Here is a 23,147-nt window from a genome sequence, read left to right as displayed (position 1 = left end):
AACATTGATCATTGCAAACGCGTCGATTTTTTTATTTCTTAACTCTATTTGAACTGCCAAAAAAGGAATATTATAAAGCACAAAGACAACCATGCACATCTCGGTCATGCACTTATTTCTTTTTCTGGTTTGTATCAGACTAACATATGATGCAAAGACCAACACCTCTTTGACTGCGATGAATGCAGTTACCTGTTTAATCTGCCATTAGGATTTGAATAGGAATGTTATTGTTTTCAAAGTATCTCATAAGTTTCTCCTTCAGAATGTCTAGCAGTGTCTACAAACTTATAAAGGAGTTATATGTCCTATCATTTTTGAAATTTAGATAATTTGATTTGGAACTCTGAGCCCAATATATGTAAATTTCTCACTTCTAATTTTTCTTGGAAATGCTTCCTTTTTCATTAGCAGGATCGTCTTTTCTTGCATGGAGACAATGGAAAAAAAAAAGCTTTCCTGAGACATCCAGTTTCAGTAGCAGCTTGGATAATTTTGTCAGCAGTAAATCTTAATTGTGTTTGAAACGGTTCTAACATTTTGTAAAATATAATAAAGCATAATTTTGTTCCCTTGAAATAGTATTTTTTTAAAAGCCTAAAAAAAAAAATCACAAATGCTGCCACAAAATTATATCCAAAAACCCCCACCAAACAAACCCTATATGAAAGAATGTGCTGTAATTTCCAACAGAAATTCCTAAATGGAAGTATTCTTTAGAAAGGAAAAAACAGACCCACTGCTGGTTGTATAAAATGTCTGCAGAACTGCCAAACATGTTTATCTTCCATGAACTCGAAGACTTGTAGCACTTCAGCAGTAGTCCAGTCTTAATTCCAGTGACCAAGATGTCTTTTATTTAAATGGGACTTGTTATATGTTGAAAGTTTATTAAGTACATATGTGACCACGAAATTCTGATCACAGTGACCTAAACCTGTGGCACATGTACAACTTCTGCTACCTTTACTTGTTAATGAAATGTAGATTTTGTTTATTAAAACTAAATGAATGTATACAGTAAGGGTCATGGAGTAGTAATCGTAACTATTTTGATAATAATATGTTAGGGAATGTTATGGAGAGAAAATGCTGTTTCATGTGGGGTTTTGGTTGTTTGGTTTGTTTGGTGGTTTTTTTTTTTTTTGACACTTTAATGTGTGTTCTGATTCTGTTTCTTTTTTAGATCTTTATTTAATACACTGGCCTGATGCACATGTTCTGGGTAAAAGCAATCGAGAGGTCCGAGCTGAAACCTGGAGAGCAATGGAAGAGCTGTATGAGAAAGGTGATACAATAATGAAAACCTATCATGGCAGAGGGAATTATATTGCATTTGGGGATTTGGGGAATTCATAGTGAGGGATGTTCAAAAATTTAATTTGAACTGGATGCTCATATTTCAGTGGGATTTGGGTGTGTGAGTTGTATGAATCTCTTTGGAAATTGCAGCATTAGCATTTTGGTAAGTTAAATAAGAGAGCTTTGTGTTGCTTATAAACAATACGTTGCCAAATTCTGCCTGTGAGATTAATGATGGTGTGCATATTTTCTTGAGAAAATCTACAGATTACATTGAAATGTATATCACACTATAGAACATGATTTTAGCAGTTTCCTTTGTTTTAAGTATAAATCATGCTAAGTTTTACTTCCTTTAGATTTTTTTTTAATTGTATGATGCCATTTTCCAATTTATCATATATTGTGGTACTTTATAGATTAATTTGTGGTTTAGAAAAGGTGAACAAAGCTATGACTAGATGAGGAACAAATACTCAACTGCAGATTCTTTGGTACTTACTATTGAAAAAAAAATTTCAAAGAAGGGAGCTATTGTCTCAAGCTCTGATAACTGTGAATTTGATTTTTGGTACGCTGCAAACTTCAGTTTACATTTATAGCAATAGGAAGAGTAGACTGCCCCAATCAAAATTTATCTTGCAGATTTAAGAGGAGGATTTGCTCCTGAAGCATACAGTATTATTAGAAATAGTGTCGTAAGAGAAGATCTTGTCATGCAGTTCTTGGGCAATGTGGACCACCCTGTTTACACTTCAGAGAAGTTCCACAGACAGAGAGAAGACTTCTTGGGTTAAGTAGTCTATCTGCTAACCCAGAGTGACTGAAATAGTGATTGTAGTAGGAGAGTTGTACAAAAGTAATTACAGGCTCTGTGCCGCTATCAGTTTTATCAATGCAATAAATAAACCTGTTATCTTATACTTCAACGATTCAGTTACTTTTTGTCTGCCTCTGGAAACACAGAAGAAAATTATCTTTGATACATCTTTTGTTCTTGCTTTTTATATTCAGCATAAGGGAAGTTGCAAAAAATATTTTCTGCTATGTAAGGGATTACAACATTCAGTTTTGAAAGAAACACTACACAGACCTAATGTTTCAAAGCATCAGTGCATTTTAAGTCCAAAGATGGATTATTCAACAAGATACTTCATCTTTCCATTGAGAAGTTTTCTTTTCTGATGAGTATTTAAGTTAGTGCATGACATTTGTGCCTAGATATGCCATCCTAATTTGATGCACATAGGTTGTATTTTCACCTTCTATTATTATTCCTATCCTATTGGCTTTATTCTGCTTTTGCCTGTGTATTTGTGATCTTTCCTGTCTTACACAACTCTTTCTTTCTCTATATATCTTCCTAATGGGAAAGCCTGTGAGCTCTTCAGTGGTCTTCCAGTAACGCATTGGAAATACCATCTCTGGCCTCAGAGGCAGATGAAAAATTACTTTTATTTTTTGTTCCTATGCATGATACCTCTTTACCGACATCCCATGTTATATTTATTTTTCTGCGATTGCATTTCTTCAACAGTTTTGTCAGTTTGCATGTTGCTATCCTCAGTCGTCTTCTGGATTTAAGCATTCTGTATACTCATGTTTCATTTAGCTGAGCATAAGTTTTCCAGCTGTGGTTGTCTAAATTACCTCAGTTAAATCATCTACACGGGAAGGAAAATTTATTAGTCTGGTTGAATCAAGTGCCTTAGAATATTAACCTCCACATTTTTGCTCTGGATGTCCTGACCATAACCGTGTGTTACTGAAATGATACACAAATGTTAACCACTCTGGAGATGGAAATGCAATGAATCCCAAGGAAAATGTTAAATAATTTGTTTGCATGGTTAACCGCTAGATTTTCCACTGAAGACTGAACACTTGCTGCATATCTTTATGTGACTTGCTATGTGTTATGTGAGCAACATGTTAGCCTTGGTATGAATTGAATATAGGATTTGGTTCTTTGTCTTCTCTGAACTTGACGTTGGTTCAGGTAATCATTGGTTCCTGTTTGCAATCCTGTCACTTGGCGGGGGTGGATGTTTATTCTGGAAAAAAAAAATTAGTAAAAACTAAATCCCATTTGAGGATTGACCATTTAAATGAATAATATGCTTCTGCAATTGATTGATGAAGGAAATATTGAAATTATTCAACTTGCTAGTGTGTTTAGCAAGTAGCTGTGTCCACACTGAAGAGTTTCTGAAAGTGCAGTGACAATAAGCACTGTTCTCCATGGGGAAAAAATGGTTTCTGTTATGGGACTGATAATCATATCTATCTGCAAGAGACTTAGGAGATGGTTAAAGTGACCTAAGTCTTTGGTCTGGCTGAAGTTAACAAGATGTTCTTTAACCATGTCTCTGTATTCACAGATCGTTTGAGTGCAGATATGTGAAATCTTAATCTTTCAACTTCAATTTAAATCCAGGTTAATATTTATTCTTCAAAATTCCACTTACAAGGGGCAAGCAACATTTTAAAATACTGTCAATTATTAGTAGTCTTTTTTATTGTTATTACCGATTGCTTAAGAGGAGGGTAAATAAACTGTTAGTACCCAAGCCTGTAAAAGTCTTTAATGCAGGGTTTTTTTAAGGTTGTGTTAAGCTTTAGATTGGTCACAATTGTCACAACTTGACACAAGAAAAATCCCAAAGGCATCTACACTCATAGCTTTGAGACAATTTTTTTGGAGGGATCATGTCTACAAAGATAGATTCAACCAGGTTCATCTGAGAGCCAGCACATAGCAGCTGAGAGACAGGGCTGCTGGAGAACAACTTGCAGGGCTTCTGGCCTGAAGTATCCTCTCACCCAGCTAGCTCAGGAGAGACCAGAGGTTGTGGGTCTGTGCCCCTGTCCAGGTCAGCATGCACTAATTTATAAGATTTTGCCCCCAGATAATTAAAACTGTGTGACAGGTTAAAAAAAAAAAAAACCTTAATTATTTGTCAAAATTTTTAAAATAAATATTTTAGGGAGCAGAAAACTTGCATAAAAAGTAAAACAAAACTCAGATTATAGTGAGTGCAGTTTTAGTAAACTCCTAGGTACCTCTGGCTGTAGAAGAAATACCAGGTTTATTGTTATTTGAATGCAGCATGTGCCGATGAAATTGGTGTGTAAACTGGTAGATGTGCATTCATGGAGATGTGTGGGCATCCTTAAGTGAAGTGCTAAGTATTGCTTCCTGTATATAGTCTTAATGAAGGTTTAGAGTTGAGCTATAACATCATAATATTATCGTAAACAGAAAATAATAGATTCAGGTGACGAGAGCGATCTTTTGCTATCACTGAAAAATCCCCACTGTGGCTTACCACTATACTGTTTTTGTATTTCATCAAAAGGAATTTGAGGTTAACATTTTTCAAAAGAATCTCTTGTCGTGATACGATTTGAACTGGAAACACAAACAATTTAAAAAGAGAATCTGAGCAATGTTTGTTAGAAATTTTGTTACCCTCTCCAGCTGATTACTTACCATACTGAAGTTTTGGGCTGCACTCCTTGGACCCAATGTGCTTTGTATTTTTGGAAACTAAACATAATCTGGTTATTACCCTAAGGCTGGGGTCTCAGGAACACACTTGAAAGAAGGTTTTATGTTTTAGTGCACTCACCCTTGTGCTTGAATCCACTGTTCAACTGCCTAATGCAACTGAGCATCTATCTCAAGATCTCAGTTCGGGTTAAAAACAATTTCCCAGAATCCTGGACATTTTGCTGGACATTTGTCATGAGGGAGACCATGACAGATATGAGAGCTTACCCAAAAACACTCGTAGGGATTCTGAAGCCGCTATTGTCCCTTACTGTAATAGTATGACATAATACATGTATTATCTATGTTAAAATCACACACCCTGAAAGTTTTACCCACTTCAGGTGTTTTAATCCCTCTGGGTTGTGTCTGAAACATCATCCTGTGTCTTTCTGGTTTGCCCTTGAGCTACAGAGTCTTTGGCTAAACATGCTCATCTTATTTTCTCCTGGCTAAATCCTTTGGTATGTTTCGTAGAGTCCATTAGAAGTCCTACTAGGATCTTTCCCTCTTTAACCTGAAATTTGTATATTTTTACCCTCTATCCTCTCTCCCATACAAACAAGGCAAGGTTATACTTTTAGTTTGCTTTTTAAATATTCCTGTTGCATAGCCAGAGCCCAGTCCTTAAATTTCCTGGTTTCCTGTAATATCTTTCCAGGGAAAAATGTCATACAGTCCTGGTCAGCAAAGGTAGATAGGTATTTACAGCGGTATGCAAACCTATAGCATTGTATCATTCTATAACATGAACCAAACTTATAAATTGTATGTACATTTCCCCAAATAATACAGAAAGTATATTAGAATGCTTATTCATCATATTAATGAGTTATAGCACTGCTTGATTCATGAGACATTCACATGCTGGTTAAGAAAGGATTCAGTGCAGAGATTTCTATCTTGTCTTACAGTCTGTTGTCTTCCCTAAATCTTCAGACCCTGAGATTTGTATGCATTCAGGCCTGGCCTTGCTTCCAGAGGGAATTGTGCCATCTCTTATGGTGGCTCGGGGCTCAGAATTCTGCACCTGGTCTTGGTAGTCAGCCCAAGTGATCGGAAGATTTTCTAATAGAAAAGCTCCTGAGGAACTGCTGCAATTTCCACTGATCAGTCATTGCAGCTTTTTTATGTTGAGAATTAGGAACAAATGAATGGGGGAGGATAATTATTTCCTTTACTGTCTTTAGAATTGTAGTGTACTTGAAAGTAGAGGATAAAGGCACTACCTGCACTAAAAACTCCTGTTTAAAGATGCTGGGTGACTTCTGATAGACCAAGCTGATAGCTAACAAATTTCTACTAGCTGAGGACAACCTTACAGTTTCAAGAATTAGTTTCTGTAAATGCTGTTATGCCTGAGAATGTAACATTTCTTTTTTCTTTTTTCTTTTTTTTTTTTTCCATTTCTTATATTCTGTGGCTTATTAATCTGCTCCAGTTTGATTGGAGCTGTTTCACAGGAGCCAGGTGACTCCATTGTCGTACCTGCATCTGTCTTAAGGTCGCAGTCAGAGTAAAGAAGTCTCTATCTGTACTGCAGTGTTGAGAGGCAGAGAATTCTAGACATGTGTCTTTGTTCAACAGCCTGCATACACGTTTTCCTTTAAAGAGTTATGGGATAAACAGTGCTCAAGGAAAAGGGAGAAAAAGATTCATTTTGGTCAGTGAGACATTTGTGTATAATAGCTGGTTCTTTCTGTTGTAACAGCTGAAATCAGCTAGGATTCTTGTAATAACAAGGCTATGGTCTGAATTTTTGTGGTCTCGTACATTGTCATTTTGTGGAATTATCCTCTCCAGTACCTCAGGACAGAGGCCAGACTGCCTACAGAACCCATTCCAAGATACATACATTGAGTCAAATATTCCCTTGACAGCTGCAATGTTCTTGTATAGGCATTGGTCTGCTGGCAGATGAAAGCAGTGTGGCAAGCTGCTTTGACATGAATAGTCATTATATATGCTTGCTGGTAATTGGTCTGTTCCTAGCAAAATGACCCTTTCCATATGCAGTGTCTTTAATGACCTTGATTTTGGCATTGTGGCTAGCCCATCATCTCGGCAAGCTTTTCATACACACATGCACAGGATTACTTGTTCCTCCATCTAAAAATGCTGGGAAGAATGAAGGCCTCCAGCCAGCTTTTGCCTGAAGTTGACAAGAGTAATAACATGGTGGTTGTTCTGGGTTCAGATCGCACTGGGACTCAATGCCATTTTACTTAAGAGTAAAATTTTTTGTTTATCTTTTTCATGTAAGCAGTGCAGCTTATGCTTACATGAAATATTAATTGCACCAGAAACTCCTTAATGTGTTAACATATGATTTTGTTAAACATAGAGAAATGCTCCTCAAAATAAATACAAGTATTCCATTAATATGTTAGTTTAACAGTCTTCATGTATGATTTGAAGAGAGTCCCATAAATTAACAGAAATTGTTTAGCCCAGTAATTGAAGCCATGTCACTATGTTCTTGGAAAAAAAATATGTTTTGCCTAATTCCAAGTGAGAGAAGAAATCTAATCAACCTTAACAATATTCTTGTCCTTTTCATCTTTAGGCATAGACCAGTTCAATCATCATCTTTTCTTCCTTCATTTTCTATCGGTTCTTAAAAGTATGAATGAGGGTTCAGTAAACCAAATACAGTTTTTGTGTAGGTGGCACAAATTTCTAGTACATCCTTTCCTAGATGACATATTCTGCTTTTATTCTACTGAAAAATTACTTTATGCTTATATTGTCAAATTATGAACAGCTGACAATGCACAAACATTTGTGTTGTAGCTCCATAAAATGTTTGTCTCAAGAGTGTTTATGTTGGTAGAAGTCATATATGAATGTGTGTACATAAGTTGCACTAAAGTTTTAATAAGTAAAAGCAAGTAACTAATCTTCCTAGCAACACGTATTTTTCATATTTTCTATAGTAGTTTCTCTGTGCAGATGAAGATGTCTTATGGCCTTGTTATTATCAGAAGTGTACTTCAGAGATGTGTTTTCATGGGTTGAAAGTGGTTGCAGTTGGTGAGGATGTTGGTTGCACCACACCCTGTTGATCAGATAAGACAGCAATTAAAGATGTATGAAGAAAAAACCTCTACACATATTTATGCTAAAGATCATAAAGAAGTCTTCACAGTGTGCAGTATCTTATTTAAGAATAAGAAATTTCCGTCGAATAAGTCATTTAAATGCAGATGTAAAAGTGGGAACAAATCTAAACTTGCATGAATGTCTATTCTCATTTGTTATATTTTTCTTTTTTCTTTCTTTTTTTTTTTAATTTTAAGGACTTCATGGGTAATTCTAAGTGTAAAAATAAGCCCTCAGACATCTTTGTTTCATGATTTATTGCAGTGTATGGTTTGTGCTTTTTCTACTAGCAAGTGAATCCTTTTTATCAAAAATTTAGATAAATCTTTTTGCTTAGCTTGCTTGGTACACAAATGCGTACATCTGTTTTCACACAGAAGGGCCTAGAGGTGCCAATGTGAACACAAGAGCTGTTGGGAAGAAGGCAATGCTGAAATACATTTCAAAGGAAAGACCTTGTCCAAAATAACTTTTTGTCTCAATAATAACGTACATGATTTGGGGAAAAGGTGTCATTTATCTGTTTTGCATATGTTGAATTTAAGCCCTAATTTATTAGCTAATGTAAGTCAGTATTGCTTTCTTGACATCAGTTGGGTTGCTGTTATTCATGCAAGTTGCGAGTCATTATCCCTCCTGATACAGAAGTCCAAAAAATATCCCAGTTCAGGAAACTCTGCCCTCATAGTTACAGGGGGGTACGAACTATTTGGAATCTTACTATGTGCTCTCCATAATACTTTCAAAGCGCTAGTTTTGAAGGTACATATTCTAATAGACTTTAAGCACTGGGCCGAGTTGCAGATGATTTTGATCATAGTTTCACAACATAGTGTGTGGTGGCAATATTGACTTAAGGTGTAGTGGGATTGAAGCTGTACCATGTTGCTTTTGCAGTTTTGATTGCCCAACTGTTTGTGAGCAGCTGCACAATGTTCTAGATATAAAAATATATTTTCAGCCTTTTTTTAAGCCTGTGTTCTGTTCACAGTATGATTCTACATGCTTAAAACTGGCATACGAGAAGGGAAAATCCACAAGAATACCTGGGAATTGATTCAGTTTTGAAAACAACCAGACAAACAGCCTTTTTGGTGGATTTTTTTTTTTTTTAATCTGATCTGGTTTGTAATGTCAACTCAGGAAAGAAATACGTCAACATAACTAAGATGGTGTTGCATTGAAGTAGTGAGAATGAGCAGCCAGGGTCAAAAAGACAGACTACATTAAGCTGGTATTGCTGCATTCTGCTATTTAGTTAGCCATTTAACAGTTGAGTAAACTGAATGTTTATAATGAGTCTTCAGTCATAGAAGTTGACAGTTTGACTTCTACTTGTGTCTCCTCTCCTGTTGTCTTCAGTTTTCATGGTTCACAGGTGATCTGTAGCAGGAGCAATGATCATGGAATTGTAGTAGCAGAAAAGTCATTTTAAGGCAGATAAGCACCTATACTGTGGTAATGAATAGAATAAAAAGAAATCTTTTGGGGGAGGAAGCATGATTTTTGTGTTTTCAATTTTGCCAGAGTCTTCCTGTGTATCTTAGACAGGACACTTAGCTTTTTGGAGTCTATGTTTTTTAGCCTGTGAAATAGGAACAAGTTTTTGTAATGGGAACATTATTTCATAGATTTAGAACTTAATTCCTTATTGGTTCTGTCTAAGAGTCATGTGCTTTATTTATCAAGGCTTTGGCTTGCAATCTGCATGTAGGGCACACTCAGCCTACAGCTTTGATTTAGCAAGCTGTGCTGAAATGAAATCTTGTATGGTTGACATGAGTAATGCCATTTACCCACGGCGAAGTTCTTAGCGTGTGTATCACAGAGAATGTGGACCTTTCCAACCTGTGTAACCTCCTTTAATAAAGATACAGTTGCTGCAGTTGACCTCTTGTGAAAAGTAGATCTATTTGGTTTTTTATTCTTTGGCCTGAATAGAAGATATAACAGAATGGGCACTGTTCACTGGACGTGGGAATTCTCCCCTGCTCTGACTCATGTCGAGCAGCAGGGAGGGGGAAGAAAATGGGCTCCAGAAACCCAGTATCCAGTTTTGTAATTTAAAAAACTTTTTTGATCTGAACTTTGTACAGTTAATATTCCAGAGACTATTTAGAAGTTTGATAAAAGTCCATAGTAGTGCTAGAGAAAGATAAGGCTCACTATTGTACTAAAACAATGTTGTAGTGCCAAGACAGTGTATTTATGCTTTTTTTTGTTGCAAGACTAACAGTGCCCATCAAACTTTGTATAATTTGGTATTATACTAAGTAAAGGAAAAAACACCAAATGATTCTCTAGGTTACCATAAAAAACACTTTAAGCTTAATATGCAGCTACATTGCAAACAAGTCCACTAGCATGATATATTGCTTCACGGCAGCCGAGAGTAGTAAGTGTGGTGAAATTACCAGTGTGGTGGAGGCCATGGTTTTTTTTGTGCAGAATAAAAAAGATGCTTTTTTTTTTCCCAATACGATCAATCACTATTTTGCCAGTATGTTTTCTAATGTGTCTTGCAGAGTTTCATGGTAATTTTTAAAGTGGGATGAAAACTTCTGTTTCACCATTGTGGTCAGTCAATTTTTAGCATGCATAAAAGAAGCATCGTTGCCAAGTTTTCCTTCAAGTCTGTGAAGTCAGAGTCGCAAGGAGTAGGACAAGCCTCAATAAGCTTTGGGAGCTAATGGGGAATTGCAAACTCTTTGTTTATTGCACCCGGCGCTTTCTCAAAATCTGCTTCATGGGGCCAAACCACTCATTTCCTCAAGCAGATAAGGAGGATGCTTTCCCCATGTCAAAGCTCTCTGAGTTTGTAAATAAGGCAGTGTAAATATATATTTTAAAAGTGTGCTTTCTAGAGGGATTGCAGGTAGCGCTTTGCAACTTTTATCTCAGAGGACCTGAACTTCAGGACTAGTTAAATTGGTTAAGCTAAAAAGAAGTATAGACTTTAAAACCACCTGTTATCACAACAGCAATACATGGATTGTGCCTGAATTGTCTGAAACAGGATTTTTAGGCACACTAAACAGGTATTAAATTGAAAATAAATGCTTTTTTTCCCCCCTTTTCAACAGCAGTCTGGTGGCTTTGAGACCTATGGCACAAACATTGGGGAACCTACCATTGTTGGAGCTTTGTGAGAGGAAATGTAAGGAAATGTGCCTCCTCCCCACGCCCGAGTTGTTTCAAGGCAATGAGTCAGGACCTTTTTACGCAAGTTTCTCAATAAGCAATTTTTTTATTTCTACTGCTGATGTGATCACTTCATGGATCTTTGATACACATAACCACAAGTGTTGCTCTGTCGAATAAAGCCCAAGAGTTAACCTGACCTTCATTTTCTTGTCTGTCATCTTCTAATTCTACATTCTTAGGGATTGATCCAGTAGATGCAAATGTGGAAGTAATTCTGTATAATCTCCTGTGTTAAGTCAGTCTTTCCCAGATTTGGACAATGCAAAGCAACTGTGTTAATCTTCCATCAAGCAGATGGAACCAGTTCTCTAGAGTAGAATCCACCAATTGTTCGCTGAAATTTAGACTCTATATTTTTCAGGAAATTCCGGTGTTTTGAATTCATGTTTCCACCATGCATTGAAATAATATTTTTAATACAGTCAGGCTTGCAATTGTTTTCATATTTGTTGTATTTTATATGGTAATTTAATACAAAAGTCAAAACACTTTCATGTATTAGACTGAAACTAAAAACAAAGCAATGAAGTTGAAACGAAGGGTTCTAACTTTGCCCAAATTAAATAGTGGATTTAATGAAAATGCAATGTTTTAACTAATTCCCTTTAAAAAAAAAAAGTGTTAAGAAAATGTTCATTCCACAAACACATTGAAATTCTAATTGTTGTTTTTCTCTGTTGTCTGGGAAAATCTTTACTTTCTTGGCAATTTTGAATTTGGCTTTCTCTGTGTGACATCACTCTACATACAGGAATGCCGTAATATTGATTTTGGTAGGAGTGACTCAAAACATAACTGACCTGAAATTTCCTGATGGCAAATCTGACTAAAAACTTACCATGAATGCAATGAGACTATGGAATAGAATTCAAAGTCTCCTACCAGAAGTATGCTAGAAGCAAAATATCTTAAAAGTATACTGGGGGAGGCAGAATGGAAGCTTTCTGTGCAAATGGACAAGTTTAATAAGCCCTTTCATCTTTCATGTCTGTGATTGAGTTTTGTTTTATTTTGGACTGAAATAAAAGCTTTATTCTTCAAGGGCAGTAACAGCATGTTTTTTGTAACTCCTTAGCTTTCAACAATAGAGTATAATATTTTGGTTCACCATTGTGTTAAAACTGCAAGTGTTTTTCTGACTTCTTTGGCACAGTGATTTATTAGTGTTGACACTTTGGGGCTTTTTGTCAGTGGAAGACAAAAGCTCAGGTTTTGCTCCTTCGGCAGATTACATACAAACTATGCAAATCACTACAGTGCGGGTTATAACCTAATTATGTTATACATCTTGAACAATGTTCGTTTCTGTAAGGGAAAGCTGTCTAGCATTTTAGCTGCTAATGTATTTTTTCCTCTTCTCTGTATTCTACAAAAGAAACCACATAAAAATTGATAGTATGTGTGCAGGTTTTGCTACTGTCCATCTTACCTGCTTGTGCTGCTAAAATACGTGAAAGCAGCATAGTAGTCAAATTGCCTACGTTTATATGGTTAGTGGCTTTTCTACTGCAAACATGATTTTTTTTTTTTTCAGGGCTTTAACAATCTGTTTATAACGTCACTTACAGAATTTCATAGAAGACTAGAAAAATTTAATCTTTGTTTTGTCCAGGTAAACCAAACCTGAAAATTCAAGATACTTTGTAATCTTATAGCTTGTATTTTTATATGCCACTTCATAGTCCACTTGCGAGTTATTCTTTTTAGACATAAAACATATGCATTTTAGGAATAAGCACTTGGTTAGTACATTTTTCTCAAACATTTTCATTAGCTTTCGCTTCAAGTGAAATTCTTCTTTTTAAGTTCACATCTCACAGTTGCATTAATAAGTTGTTTCTATGTGTCTGTATTCCAGATTCAAGTTAAGGCAGCTCCACATAGTTCCCTGCTGACCTCAAGAAACTGGTGATTCTAAATGTGAAACGAGGGCAATTTCAGTCCAGAAATCATTCCTTTGACATCAAATAGCTGAAATTGTCCAATGACTTCTTTTTCTGTGGGAAAAAATAGCAGTATAACTTTTGGCTTAATTCCTTTGATTCTTTGCTATAGAGATTTGTATGTATGTATATAGATAAGCACATGCATATACACTATATTGGGCAGCACAAATACTGGACTAACAGCAACAGTGATCGGACTTCTGTGTTCACACACCTTGAGACAGGCCTTCCATCTGCAGAGTTACTGATTGAAATGCAGATCAAGTCAATCAAGACGAAGTTCACATGCTGAAGAAATTAGTCTGACTCATAGTCCACAGAATCCACAGCCTAAGGAGACCACTACTGGCCTGACCACAGTTCGTTTCCCTGTTAACTGTGTTTAGCACAGGGTAAGGACCAACCAAAGATGAGTCAGGGCTGAGGGGTGGTGGCAGGCCAGTACTGGGAGTTGTGCTTTATCGTATCTGAGGTTTGAAGGAGGACAGCTGATTACAGGACTGTCAGCATTTAATTTATGCATGCACATGCATGCACACTTTAAGGCTTATTTAAAAAAAAACAACAAAACCTTCATATCACCTATGTGCCATTTAATTGTATTTGCATGTCAACAGGAGTTGAGAAATCTAGCTACATTTTAAAGCTTCTTTGTTCTTGTTAGATACTGCTTGCTGAATTAAAGTTTTTATACTGAGTTTTACATAACATCTCGTAATGATTGAATAGAAACATAAGCAGTGTTACATAGTTCATTTGAGCTGCATGTCCTTGTGTTGTATTGCGCTCACCTTATTAGTCTTCTGCAAATGTTCCACTTTTCTTTAGTTTTGGCAAGCTGCTCAGAACACCATTTCCTTCTTTTCATTCTGGTGGAGTCCAATTGTTCTTTGCTTATACTACATTAGCCTTTCCCAGAATTTAGCCTGGAGTTTTTATACACTGGGGAGTTTCCAGTGTGTTTAGATTATAAAATGATTTCCTAGTGTGACTGACGGAACCCTGCTTTCAGATAATACCGTCAAACTAGATTTCGGTGCTGGTTTTCTGTGTTTCTTTGCAGTATTTTGCTATACAGAAATGATGTGTACAAGCATTTTGTCTCTTGAAAGTGATATTTTTCAAGTCATCCTCCTAAATAGTTAGAATTGTCCCCAAGCTTTTTCTTGTTCTGTTTCTCATTAGGTTTGTGTAGATCAATTGGTGTAAGCAACTTTCTTATCAGTCATCTTGAGCAACTAAAGGAGGACTGTGTGATTACTCCACATGTTAATCAGGTGAGTGGATGAATATATTTAAAATATCTGGGTTTGGGGTTTTGCTTTGGGTTTTTTGTTTAATAATCTCCTCTCCACCCCTGTGCCTGAAAGACTACACCCAAACTCGCCTTAGTCATACAGTTTCTTCTCTGTCATTTCTATACAGATATTGAAAACCATTCAGGAAGGTGACCTGAAGTGAGGGGAGAGCAGGGAAGTCCTTCCTCCTTTCTTTTCCCCAGTTTCTCCCAGGCTACTTGTTTTTGACTGGTTTTAAGGCACAAATGGTCCATGTGTCAGTTTTTGATGATAAAACTAGAAATAAAATTCAGGGAGCACTGAACATTTAGCATCTCCAGAGTGAACAAGGTTTTGGAGAGGCTGTGTTCAAATACTATTTATAATTGCTCTAAGCAACACCGAAAGCCTCAAGTGATTACATATCCATGCAAGGGTGCTGTTTCCCTTGGTTCTCCTTTATTTCATATTCATATTTCAAGATCACATTACATTCAGTGAACTTCTTTAGGAAGGTGCTGCAAGGGCCCTGGCAAAATTTTTTTGCTGCCCTAGGCAGATAAAAAATGGCCACCTACATACTGGCAGACTTCCAGGGCACTGAGAACTATTCCCTTGTTGCAGTTTTCTGCCCACAGCTGTGCTGGAAGTTCGTGCTCCCATTCCTACCGCCTCCTGCCAGTGAAAGTGTGCTTATGCTAACGCAGAACTGGGAACTGGAATGCATGAAGTGCAGGCGCGTGCTTTTCCCCTTAGTACAGGTGGTGAAGATTTCTGGCAGCTGTTTGTGCTTTAATGTCATAAACAGCCACAAAAAGGTTGCTCAGAACGTGACTGGCTAAACCTAACATCTCTGATTTTTGCTGTCCACTAAACTAAAGGTTACTAAAGGACAATTATGAGTGATGTTAAATTAATGTAAAACTATATAAAATACTTAAATTCAATTATTCAAAATAAACCATTGAAATATGTCTTAAGATGGGCAGGTTTATGACTGTTTAAGAATCGGTGAGTTTGCCAAGGTTCAATTGACTGCTTTTCAGAAATATGCATCTTCAAAGTCTTACTGGAGTTTAGCATAAGTTGTTGCTGTCTGTTAAATGAGAATAGCCTTTCAGTGTCCTACTAAATCACTGCAAGGAAAAAAATGTGACCTTGGATTTGTTTTGAAATTTCCTCTTGCCCACAGTGTCAAAATGTTACCAATCTTACTGTGTAACTAGTGTAATGGAGAAAAGTTGTTTCTTGATACTATTTGATGGCATCTCTTTTTCCATGGCTGAAAAAGAGGAGACAGAAAGCTGAGATGGTAGTGATACTGGGAGGTGGGAGGGTGCCCCTGCTGTATTCACATAGCCATTTCTTTAAGGTGATGCACAGCATTGTTCCAAATTAAAACCAAAAAAACCAACAAGGAAATATCCATGCCACTGCAAACTGCTCTACTTTGAACAGTTTGGTTATAGCATTAATTTATGATTTTTTAGAGTTACAGGAGTCTTACAAACCATAGTTCAGGTTATCCTCAAAAGCATCTTTATTCTGTTTCTTGCTTAGTGTTGGAGAGTTGCTGAGTCTGACAGTGAGACTACTTAAGCATTATAAAATAACTAATGAATTCCTAAATTTAAATTGGGAATGGAAGTGCTATACTTCCATTTACATATGCATAATATACATATACAAAACAATTGTGAATAATAACTGTATACAAAGTCTAGATATTTAAGAAACAAGTGAAGGAAAATCACTTCCCTCTTAGCTATGTTAAATTTGCATAAAGAATTTAGGGTGTTCTTACAATTCCAACAGTTCTTATGATGTTAAAATTTAAATGTATTTCTTCTGTAGAGTATATAGGAAAGCAGGAGAAAGGATGTTCTTTATTAGACTTTTATAGTCTGTGCAAATGGGGTAGTATTCAATGCTTCTATTTTACAAATCAAGTTGTAAGTACTGCCTCTGTTCTTGGTTCCTGGAAAAAACACTATCATCATAGCTTTTAAAGAACTAGGAAAGGCCTGTCTTTTCAAGAATATAGTATTGTTAACATATTTGGTAGTAAGCAAGCACCTTTTAAAATTACAATCGACTATTAAAAATACTGTTAAACACTGTGTGAAGTGATGATAAATATTTTATTCTAGCATCATGTAGAATGAAACCTACAACCGAGAAGTTGCAGGTTTGTATTCCAGAGTTTGTAATTGACTTGGCAGTAATAAGTTTGGATTTATGCTCAAGAGGTCTTTGAAGTGTCTTTGAAGGCTCTTATGCCTGTCACTCATTAGGGGGAAAAAAATTACATTTTATAAGAATTTAATGAATATATATGTTTCATTTGATAAAGTGATACACTGAAACCAAATATAAACTGTTCCTCTCTGAATTCCATGTATCCTCACTGTTATTTCTACTTTTGTAGAAGTGCAAATTAATGTAATGACCTCAGAGAGATTTAGTAATGTTAATATTGTCATTAATATTGAGCTCTATTATGTAAATTTGTACAAGGTAGAAATGTATTTTAGTATTTTGAGTTATTAGGAAATAACCCCTTTGTACATAAACTCACCTGAACTGTTCCTCTATAGACAAAACATTTCTAGGCTTATATTTCAGTTTTATAAAGAGAAATAATTGTAAGACTGTGCATTCCCCTTGAGAAACTGACTGAAGTCCAGACACAGGGAGGCTTTACCAGGTGAAAAGAACCCACAGCAGGGTGGAAAGAGCAGGGCTTTTGCATACTGTCATCCGAGGTATGACTTTCTAGGTCCATGTGACAGGATTGTTATTAGGCTCAACCTTTCCCCATTAGGCTATGACTGCTGTTAAACACAGCACGCACTTAGATTTTCCCTGTGGCTGACCAAGTAGCAGCGGTGAAGAGTTCTGTAATGTGAACTGTGAACTCTTTTATTAGACAAATGGCAGTTTTTACACACAAATCATTCAGGCTAGAGTGCCAGAAAAAATCAAGATCTTCCTCTACCACCATATGACGGGCAGACCTTGCCTGAGAAAAGTTTGGTGACTAAAATAGCAAGGGTGGGGCAAGCCAGGAAGTAGGAATTATTATTTTGAGGGGAAGTACATGCTGGCCACTCACCCTATGCCTCTTCTAGCTCAGGATGCTAGTCCCTTGCATTCAAATGCTGCTAGAACCTTCCAGAAAGTTTTCACAAGAAAAATAAATTCAGAATTATTTTATGCATTTGATTATTTTAGCAATATATTTAAGAAGAAAAATACTTGCTGCTACCAACAGATAACTGCATGTGCTAAAAATCATTTCACAAAATTGGGGAGTCTCCTGATTCAGTGAAAGGCACAAAGTACAATCTTCTCAGGTGGGAAGTAGTTGTTGCTGTGTATTCTGCTTGTGAAGCAGGCAGGTTACATCTCAGCATGCTGTCTTGCTTTAAATATTTGTGGTGTAACCTGGAAATGTGCTGCCTAGAAATCTTGTTAGACCAGCAGGTAAATTCTGCTTGCAGTTATATTAATAATAAATGCTGAATAAGTCACCTGATGCCATAGGGGTACCACAGATTTTTCAGCATTTGATCCTAAATACATAATTCTTTATTTAATATTTTCTAGGTTATTTGTTACACTTAGTGTAAAGAACATCTACTAAAATTGCTTATTACTATTGTAATAATCAAGTAATACACCCTGCTTGCTCTTCCTTTTTTCTCTCATAGTTTTGCGTAAAAACAATGAGAATATTTTCTGGTCAGCTCAGGTGCAAACAAGTGAGTAACTGTATGACCTAAACACTGGTCTTACACATATAAACATGAAATACAAAGGCTACTCAAAGGTCAAGAAACATCAAAGGTTGAAGACATGGATGTGTCTGTTGCTTGAACCATGTTCCCGAGTCCACCTAGTAATTTAGATCACAGCAGCTTTAGGCTGACTCAGCCCAGCCTTCGAGGGGCACAGTTTTTTCTTAGAGCATATTGAATGACTGCCAGCCTATTGTTCCCGACTATTGTTTTCTGAAAAGACAACATGTACTAAAGATGAGAAACAGGAAATGTTCATTTGTCCTCTCTGTGGCAGAAGAAATTTTCCAGATTCCATGTGTTGAGGTAATTGTTCAGAAGAGCAATTTTCTTCAAAATGTGCAAGAGTTAGATCACTGGAACAATGGTGACGGCCAATCACAAAAATACATGACATGTTTATGTATTTTGTAAATAACACTATCCATTTTCATCTGAATGCAGAGGAAGGTATGCTTCTTACAATGTAGAAACTGTGAAATATGTATTTGAATAACATTAGGAATATTACAGAGGTTCTCTTTTGGCTTTTGCTACATGCCAGAATATGTGGCTCTTCTGAGATCCTTACTTTCCAGTAACCTCTGTTTCCTTTTACTTCCAACAGCTACATCTTTGTAGCTTGTTACTTTTCCTCTTTTAACTGGTTCTTGGCCATTTATTATCTTCCTTCCTACAAAGGGTCTCTCCTTCACACTTCATTCCACAGTGCGACTGCTTCCCTGCATAAGCTGTTGGTGACATCACACACAGAATACGGGATTTTCCAGGTGAAATCCATGCCAAGAGGCTTTGCTTCTGAGGTCAGACCCTCATCCTAAGCAAATTGTTCTGGTTGGTCTCTTGCAAATGCAGTCCCTGCCCAGCCCCCTCCCCTTGCCTGTGCAACTCAAAGATCATTAGTAAAGAGACAGGAAGGGAAGTAGATTTGGGGAAGAGAAGATAGTCTCAGATCACCAGTAAAAATGACCTGATAATGATTTCCAGTATGCATTTGCATATCTTTCTCAAACACAGAGCAGAACAAGAGTGCCAGTCCGACTGCAGGTAGGGCAGACAGCTGCTCCGTGCACCTTACTTCTGGGGGCAGTGTAAAATACGTAGTAAACTACTGTGCCAATTAATGGCAAAATGCTTGTGGATTAATGTCCTTCACATGTCTTCTAAAACTAGTAACTTACATCTATCTCCCAGAAGCAGTGATTTCACTCATGTTGTATTTTTAAAAGGAGAGAAAAAATATTTTCATTTATCAATGATGGCTTCTGCTAAATATACTCTCAAGGTTTTTACTAAAAGTTTGTTTCTGTTTATCTAAGGTTGAGTACCACCCTTTCCAAAGACCTCAGGAGCTGGTCAATTATTGTAGGAGCAGAGATATTGTTTTTGAAGGCTACTGTCCTTTAGCCAAAGGTGAAGCACTCACTCATCCTAGTATCATTCAGCTGGCAAAGAAATATGGCAGAACTCCAGCACAGATTTGCATACGCTGGAGTATACAGGTAATGGAAGGTGGTAATAAAAGCATGTCTCCTTCTCTCAGGAAAAAAAATGCAAATACTTTGAGTTTTGTGCATCAAACCAGAATTTATACAGAAAGTATTTTTGCCTTCAGTATATTAGTATCACATGAACTAACTGTGCTGTACTGGAAATGTGGAATGTGGTACACAAAGCATGGCGGTCTTTTCAATATGCAAATAATCTGATTGTAGAGAATGAAAAGAGCCACCAATAAAAGAGATGTTTCCAAACTAAATGTTATAAGCAGTATGGGGCACTGTTCCATTTCTGTCACTCAACATGAAGTACTAAGCAGTGAAATAGTGTATTAAGTTGACATCAACCACATAATCTGTTGGAATTTAATGCAGTGTATGTAACTGCAATTAAAAATAGCATCCAGAAATGTCAGTATCCTCTGAAAAATGAAATTAAAACCTCAGAAGACATGAGGAATATCTTCACATGTTTTGAAAAGATTATTTTCTTTGAAACTATGTAAATTTTAATGATGAGAAGCATTATGTTTTTCAGAATGGGATTGTCACTATTCCAAAGTCCACAAAAGCAGAAAGGATACAGGAAAACTGCAAGGTAAGATTTGGTTATGCACTCAAGTCTGACTAACATCTGAGTTACTGTTTTTAACACTTTGGTTTGCCTGCCCATTTTCCTGTACAAGTTTTATATTGGGGCAACTCAGTTAAAACTGGCAGATTATAGTACCATAAAATTACTACAATATAGTAGAAAACCATAATTCACAAACGTCAGAAATCAACTGGAGAGCTAATAATCACTGTGTATAAAAAATACATCCATAGAAAGACCTTTCACAGTTGATTTTTTTTTTATTAATATTTGTATTTATTACTTGGCTGATTGTAGAACATCCTAACCTGGTTATGGTTAGGTCCTCTTTGTGAGAGGCACATAAGTCAAATGGAATGAGTTTGTATGCTGTGCCTAACACTGTATGAAAGCTGTAAGACTCTCTTGGGGATATCCCAGATACAGACTTTCTAAGGAAATCATGTTCCTGCCAGAGCTGACTCTTCCCCTACCTTCTTACTTCTACTCAACTTGCAGAGAAGGTCCCAGCATGAAGGGACAAAGATAAGTGAGGAATGAATGAGGATTGGCAGCATGATTCCCCCCACCCTTTTTTTAATTTCCTTTTCATACCAAATGTTTTTTAATTCATTACTTCATTTTTCTCTCCATTTCTCTAATCTGAAAGTGTGCTTTCTTTGGGGGAGGGGAGAGGAAACCGCAACTACCTTATTGTTATTTCCAAAAATATCATAGGGGTATGAACTGTTTGGCAAATCAGGAAGAAACTTTACAAGAAGATAGGAAACTTCTGTCTGGTAGTTAAATCACTCTGTGTGTGTGGAGATGTAAATCAATGTATGTGTAATAAGGATTTCTCCTGGTGGCTATGTCTGTTTATATAGCTCCTGCCTTGACTATCTATTCTGACATGCATGCTGCCTTCTGTGGTACAAGCGTAGCTGTTTGTGGTACTGTATTGTGAACCAGATCAGAGAACAAAACCAGGTTAAAAATCCTTCCATATTATTTTTACTTGATTTTATTTTATTTTTCCCAATGATATTTTAGATCCAGATTAATTTTGGGTTTTTTACAGGGTTTACTGTATGGCTCTACCAATTCACTTTGCACAATGGAGGGAATGCATTTCAGTAAAACTTAAAATGCTTAGGGTGGAGAGGAGGAGGGGAGAACTGGCACTGTTATCAGATGTTATCACATCTCCCTTTCTTTTTTTTTTTCCTTTTCCCAATGCCAGTGTGTTGGCCTGAGTCTCTACCACTTCTAGTCAAGTAGGTGAAAGCATGGACCTCATTAAGCCCTTAGTATTTAATATAAGGTGCAGTATTTCTGGTTCTGTGACTGGTCCCTCGTTTAGGTTTAAAAAGCATGAGCACTGAGGTTTGACTACAAGGGTCATTCCAGCAGAGAGTGATCACTGGATAATGCAGGATGGGAGGAGCTCTTTTGGCAGCAGTTCAGGCTCCACATGATCTTTTTATTGAGTATGGAGGGGCTCTGACAAAGACAACAGACCAACTTAAAGCAACTTCAGTTCCAAAGTGATAATGTCTGAATAAGACAACTGCTAAGAAAACACTGACACAGTCATTCATGTTGCAGGTCTCACCACAGGAGAAGTCGGTGGCTATAAGAACCTATGCATGAAGACAGGTGGTTGCTTTCAAGTTTGAGTTAGTACTGAGGCACTATAGCACTGTGTCTGTTTCTGTACTAGCTGATCCGTGAGTGTTTTGTCTAAGTACGCATAGAAAAGATAGACATAGCCTGTGGTTTGCTAGCTTTGTGAATGTCCTTATACTTTCTAATAATTCTCTTTGGCTAAAATCCTGAGGAAAAGAACTATAACACTCTAAAGGGAACACTGGGATATAAGTGAAATACTGAGCTCAGGTTTCCAGAGGGATTGCAGTCAGGGTATTCATATACCTCTGGCAGTGACCATATAGAGTGCTGTCAAAACCAGTTTTGATACTACCATTATCTTGGACCCTTGCCTGAGACCAGAGTGGTACAAAACCGTCTTAACAGAGTCTACAAATAAAAATGAGTCACAAAGGAGCAAAGGACCCAGTGGAGCCTGTCAGTTTAATGGAGTATTTGTCTATGACAAAATAGAAGAATTTCCAGAAGGAAAAATATGGAAAAATTCTGCCTCACATTTAAATGAATCTTGGTCAGTTTAAATAACAGAAACACTCCTGATTCTCTCTGTGTTCATGATGTTAACTACATATGCATTCCCATAGGTGTTTGATTTTACAATAGCAGAAGACGATGTTGAAATTCTGAATGGAATGCATGACGGGAGACATGTTTCGTGGGACCCAAGCCATATTGAGTGAATGAAGGTTTGAGCTTTTTCCTTTCAGCGATCAGTGAGTCACACCATGTAATTTAAATTCAGGGAAGCTTACAATAAGAATATAATAGTAAGATTAATGTCTGTTATTAATAACTGATTTGAAATCCTTAACATTGATAACAGACAAAAGATATTTTTGAGGGTAGCACTTCTGTACAGAGATCTTGCATTTCCATCTCAAACCCTGATCCTTAGTTCATTGAAGCCCATGCAAAGCCTCCTGTTTATACCATTGACCCTGCATGAGGCCATTTATTCAAAGAGCATAAGGAGATACCCCTTCTTAAAAAATACAAGAAAAAATGCTACCTACCTAGTGTACAACACAAGTGTTAAATACAAAATAATTTTTCTATTATTTTTTCAATTTTCCCTTTGTTAAAGGGATACAATGTAAGAAGAAGAAAAAGCTGTGTGAAAAAAATGTTAATACCATTATTATTACAGTATTTATAATATACAATATATGGCAAATCTCCATCAAAAATATAATCTCACTGTAATAAGCAATATCGGAGC

At 36.6% G+C, this 23,147-nt stretch overlaps 1 protein-coding gene across 1 annotated transcript in view; it reads left to right on the top strand.

The window, feature by feature from the left end:
* The window catches only part of LOC309407372 (putative oxidoreductase ZK1290.5), a gene marked incomplete at both ends in the record, with an annotated part of 45,341 nt that extends 22,733 nt beyond the window's left edge, over positions 1–22,608 (top strand). Inside the window, 5 exons of the mRNA XM_082002874.1 lie at positions 1,187–1,288; positions 14,293–14,384; positions 19,504–19,686; positions 20,222–20,281; positions 22,513–22,608. Of these exons, the coding sequence (XP_081859000.1) occupies positions 1,187–1,288; positions 14,293–14,384; positions 19,504–19,686; positions 20,222–20,281; positions 22,513–22,608 (533 nt within the window). The remainder of the gene's footprint in view (positions 1–1,186; positions 1,289–14,292; positions 14,385–19,503; positions 19,687–20,221; positions 20,282–22,512) is intronic.
* Positions 22,609–23,147: the final 539 nt, after the last annotated feature.

The sequence above is a fragment of the Phaethon aethereus genome, assembly GCF_964289735.1.
Source record: "Phaethon aethereus genome assembly, chromosome: 8".
NCBI classification, from domain to species: Eukaryota; Metazoa; Chordata; class Aves; order Phaethontiformes; family Phaethontidae; genus Phaethon; species Phaethon aethereus.
Note: the sequence above shows the minus strand (reverse complement) of the source record. Positions and strands in the feature narration are given on the sequence as shown.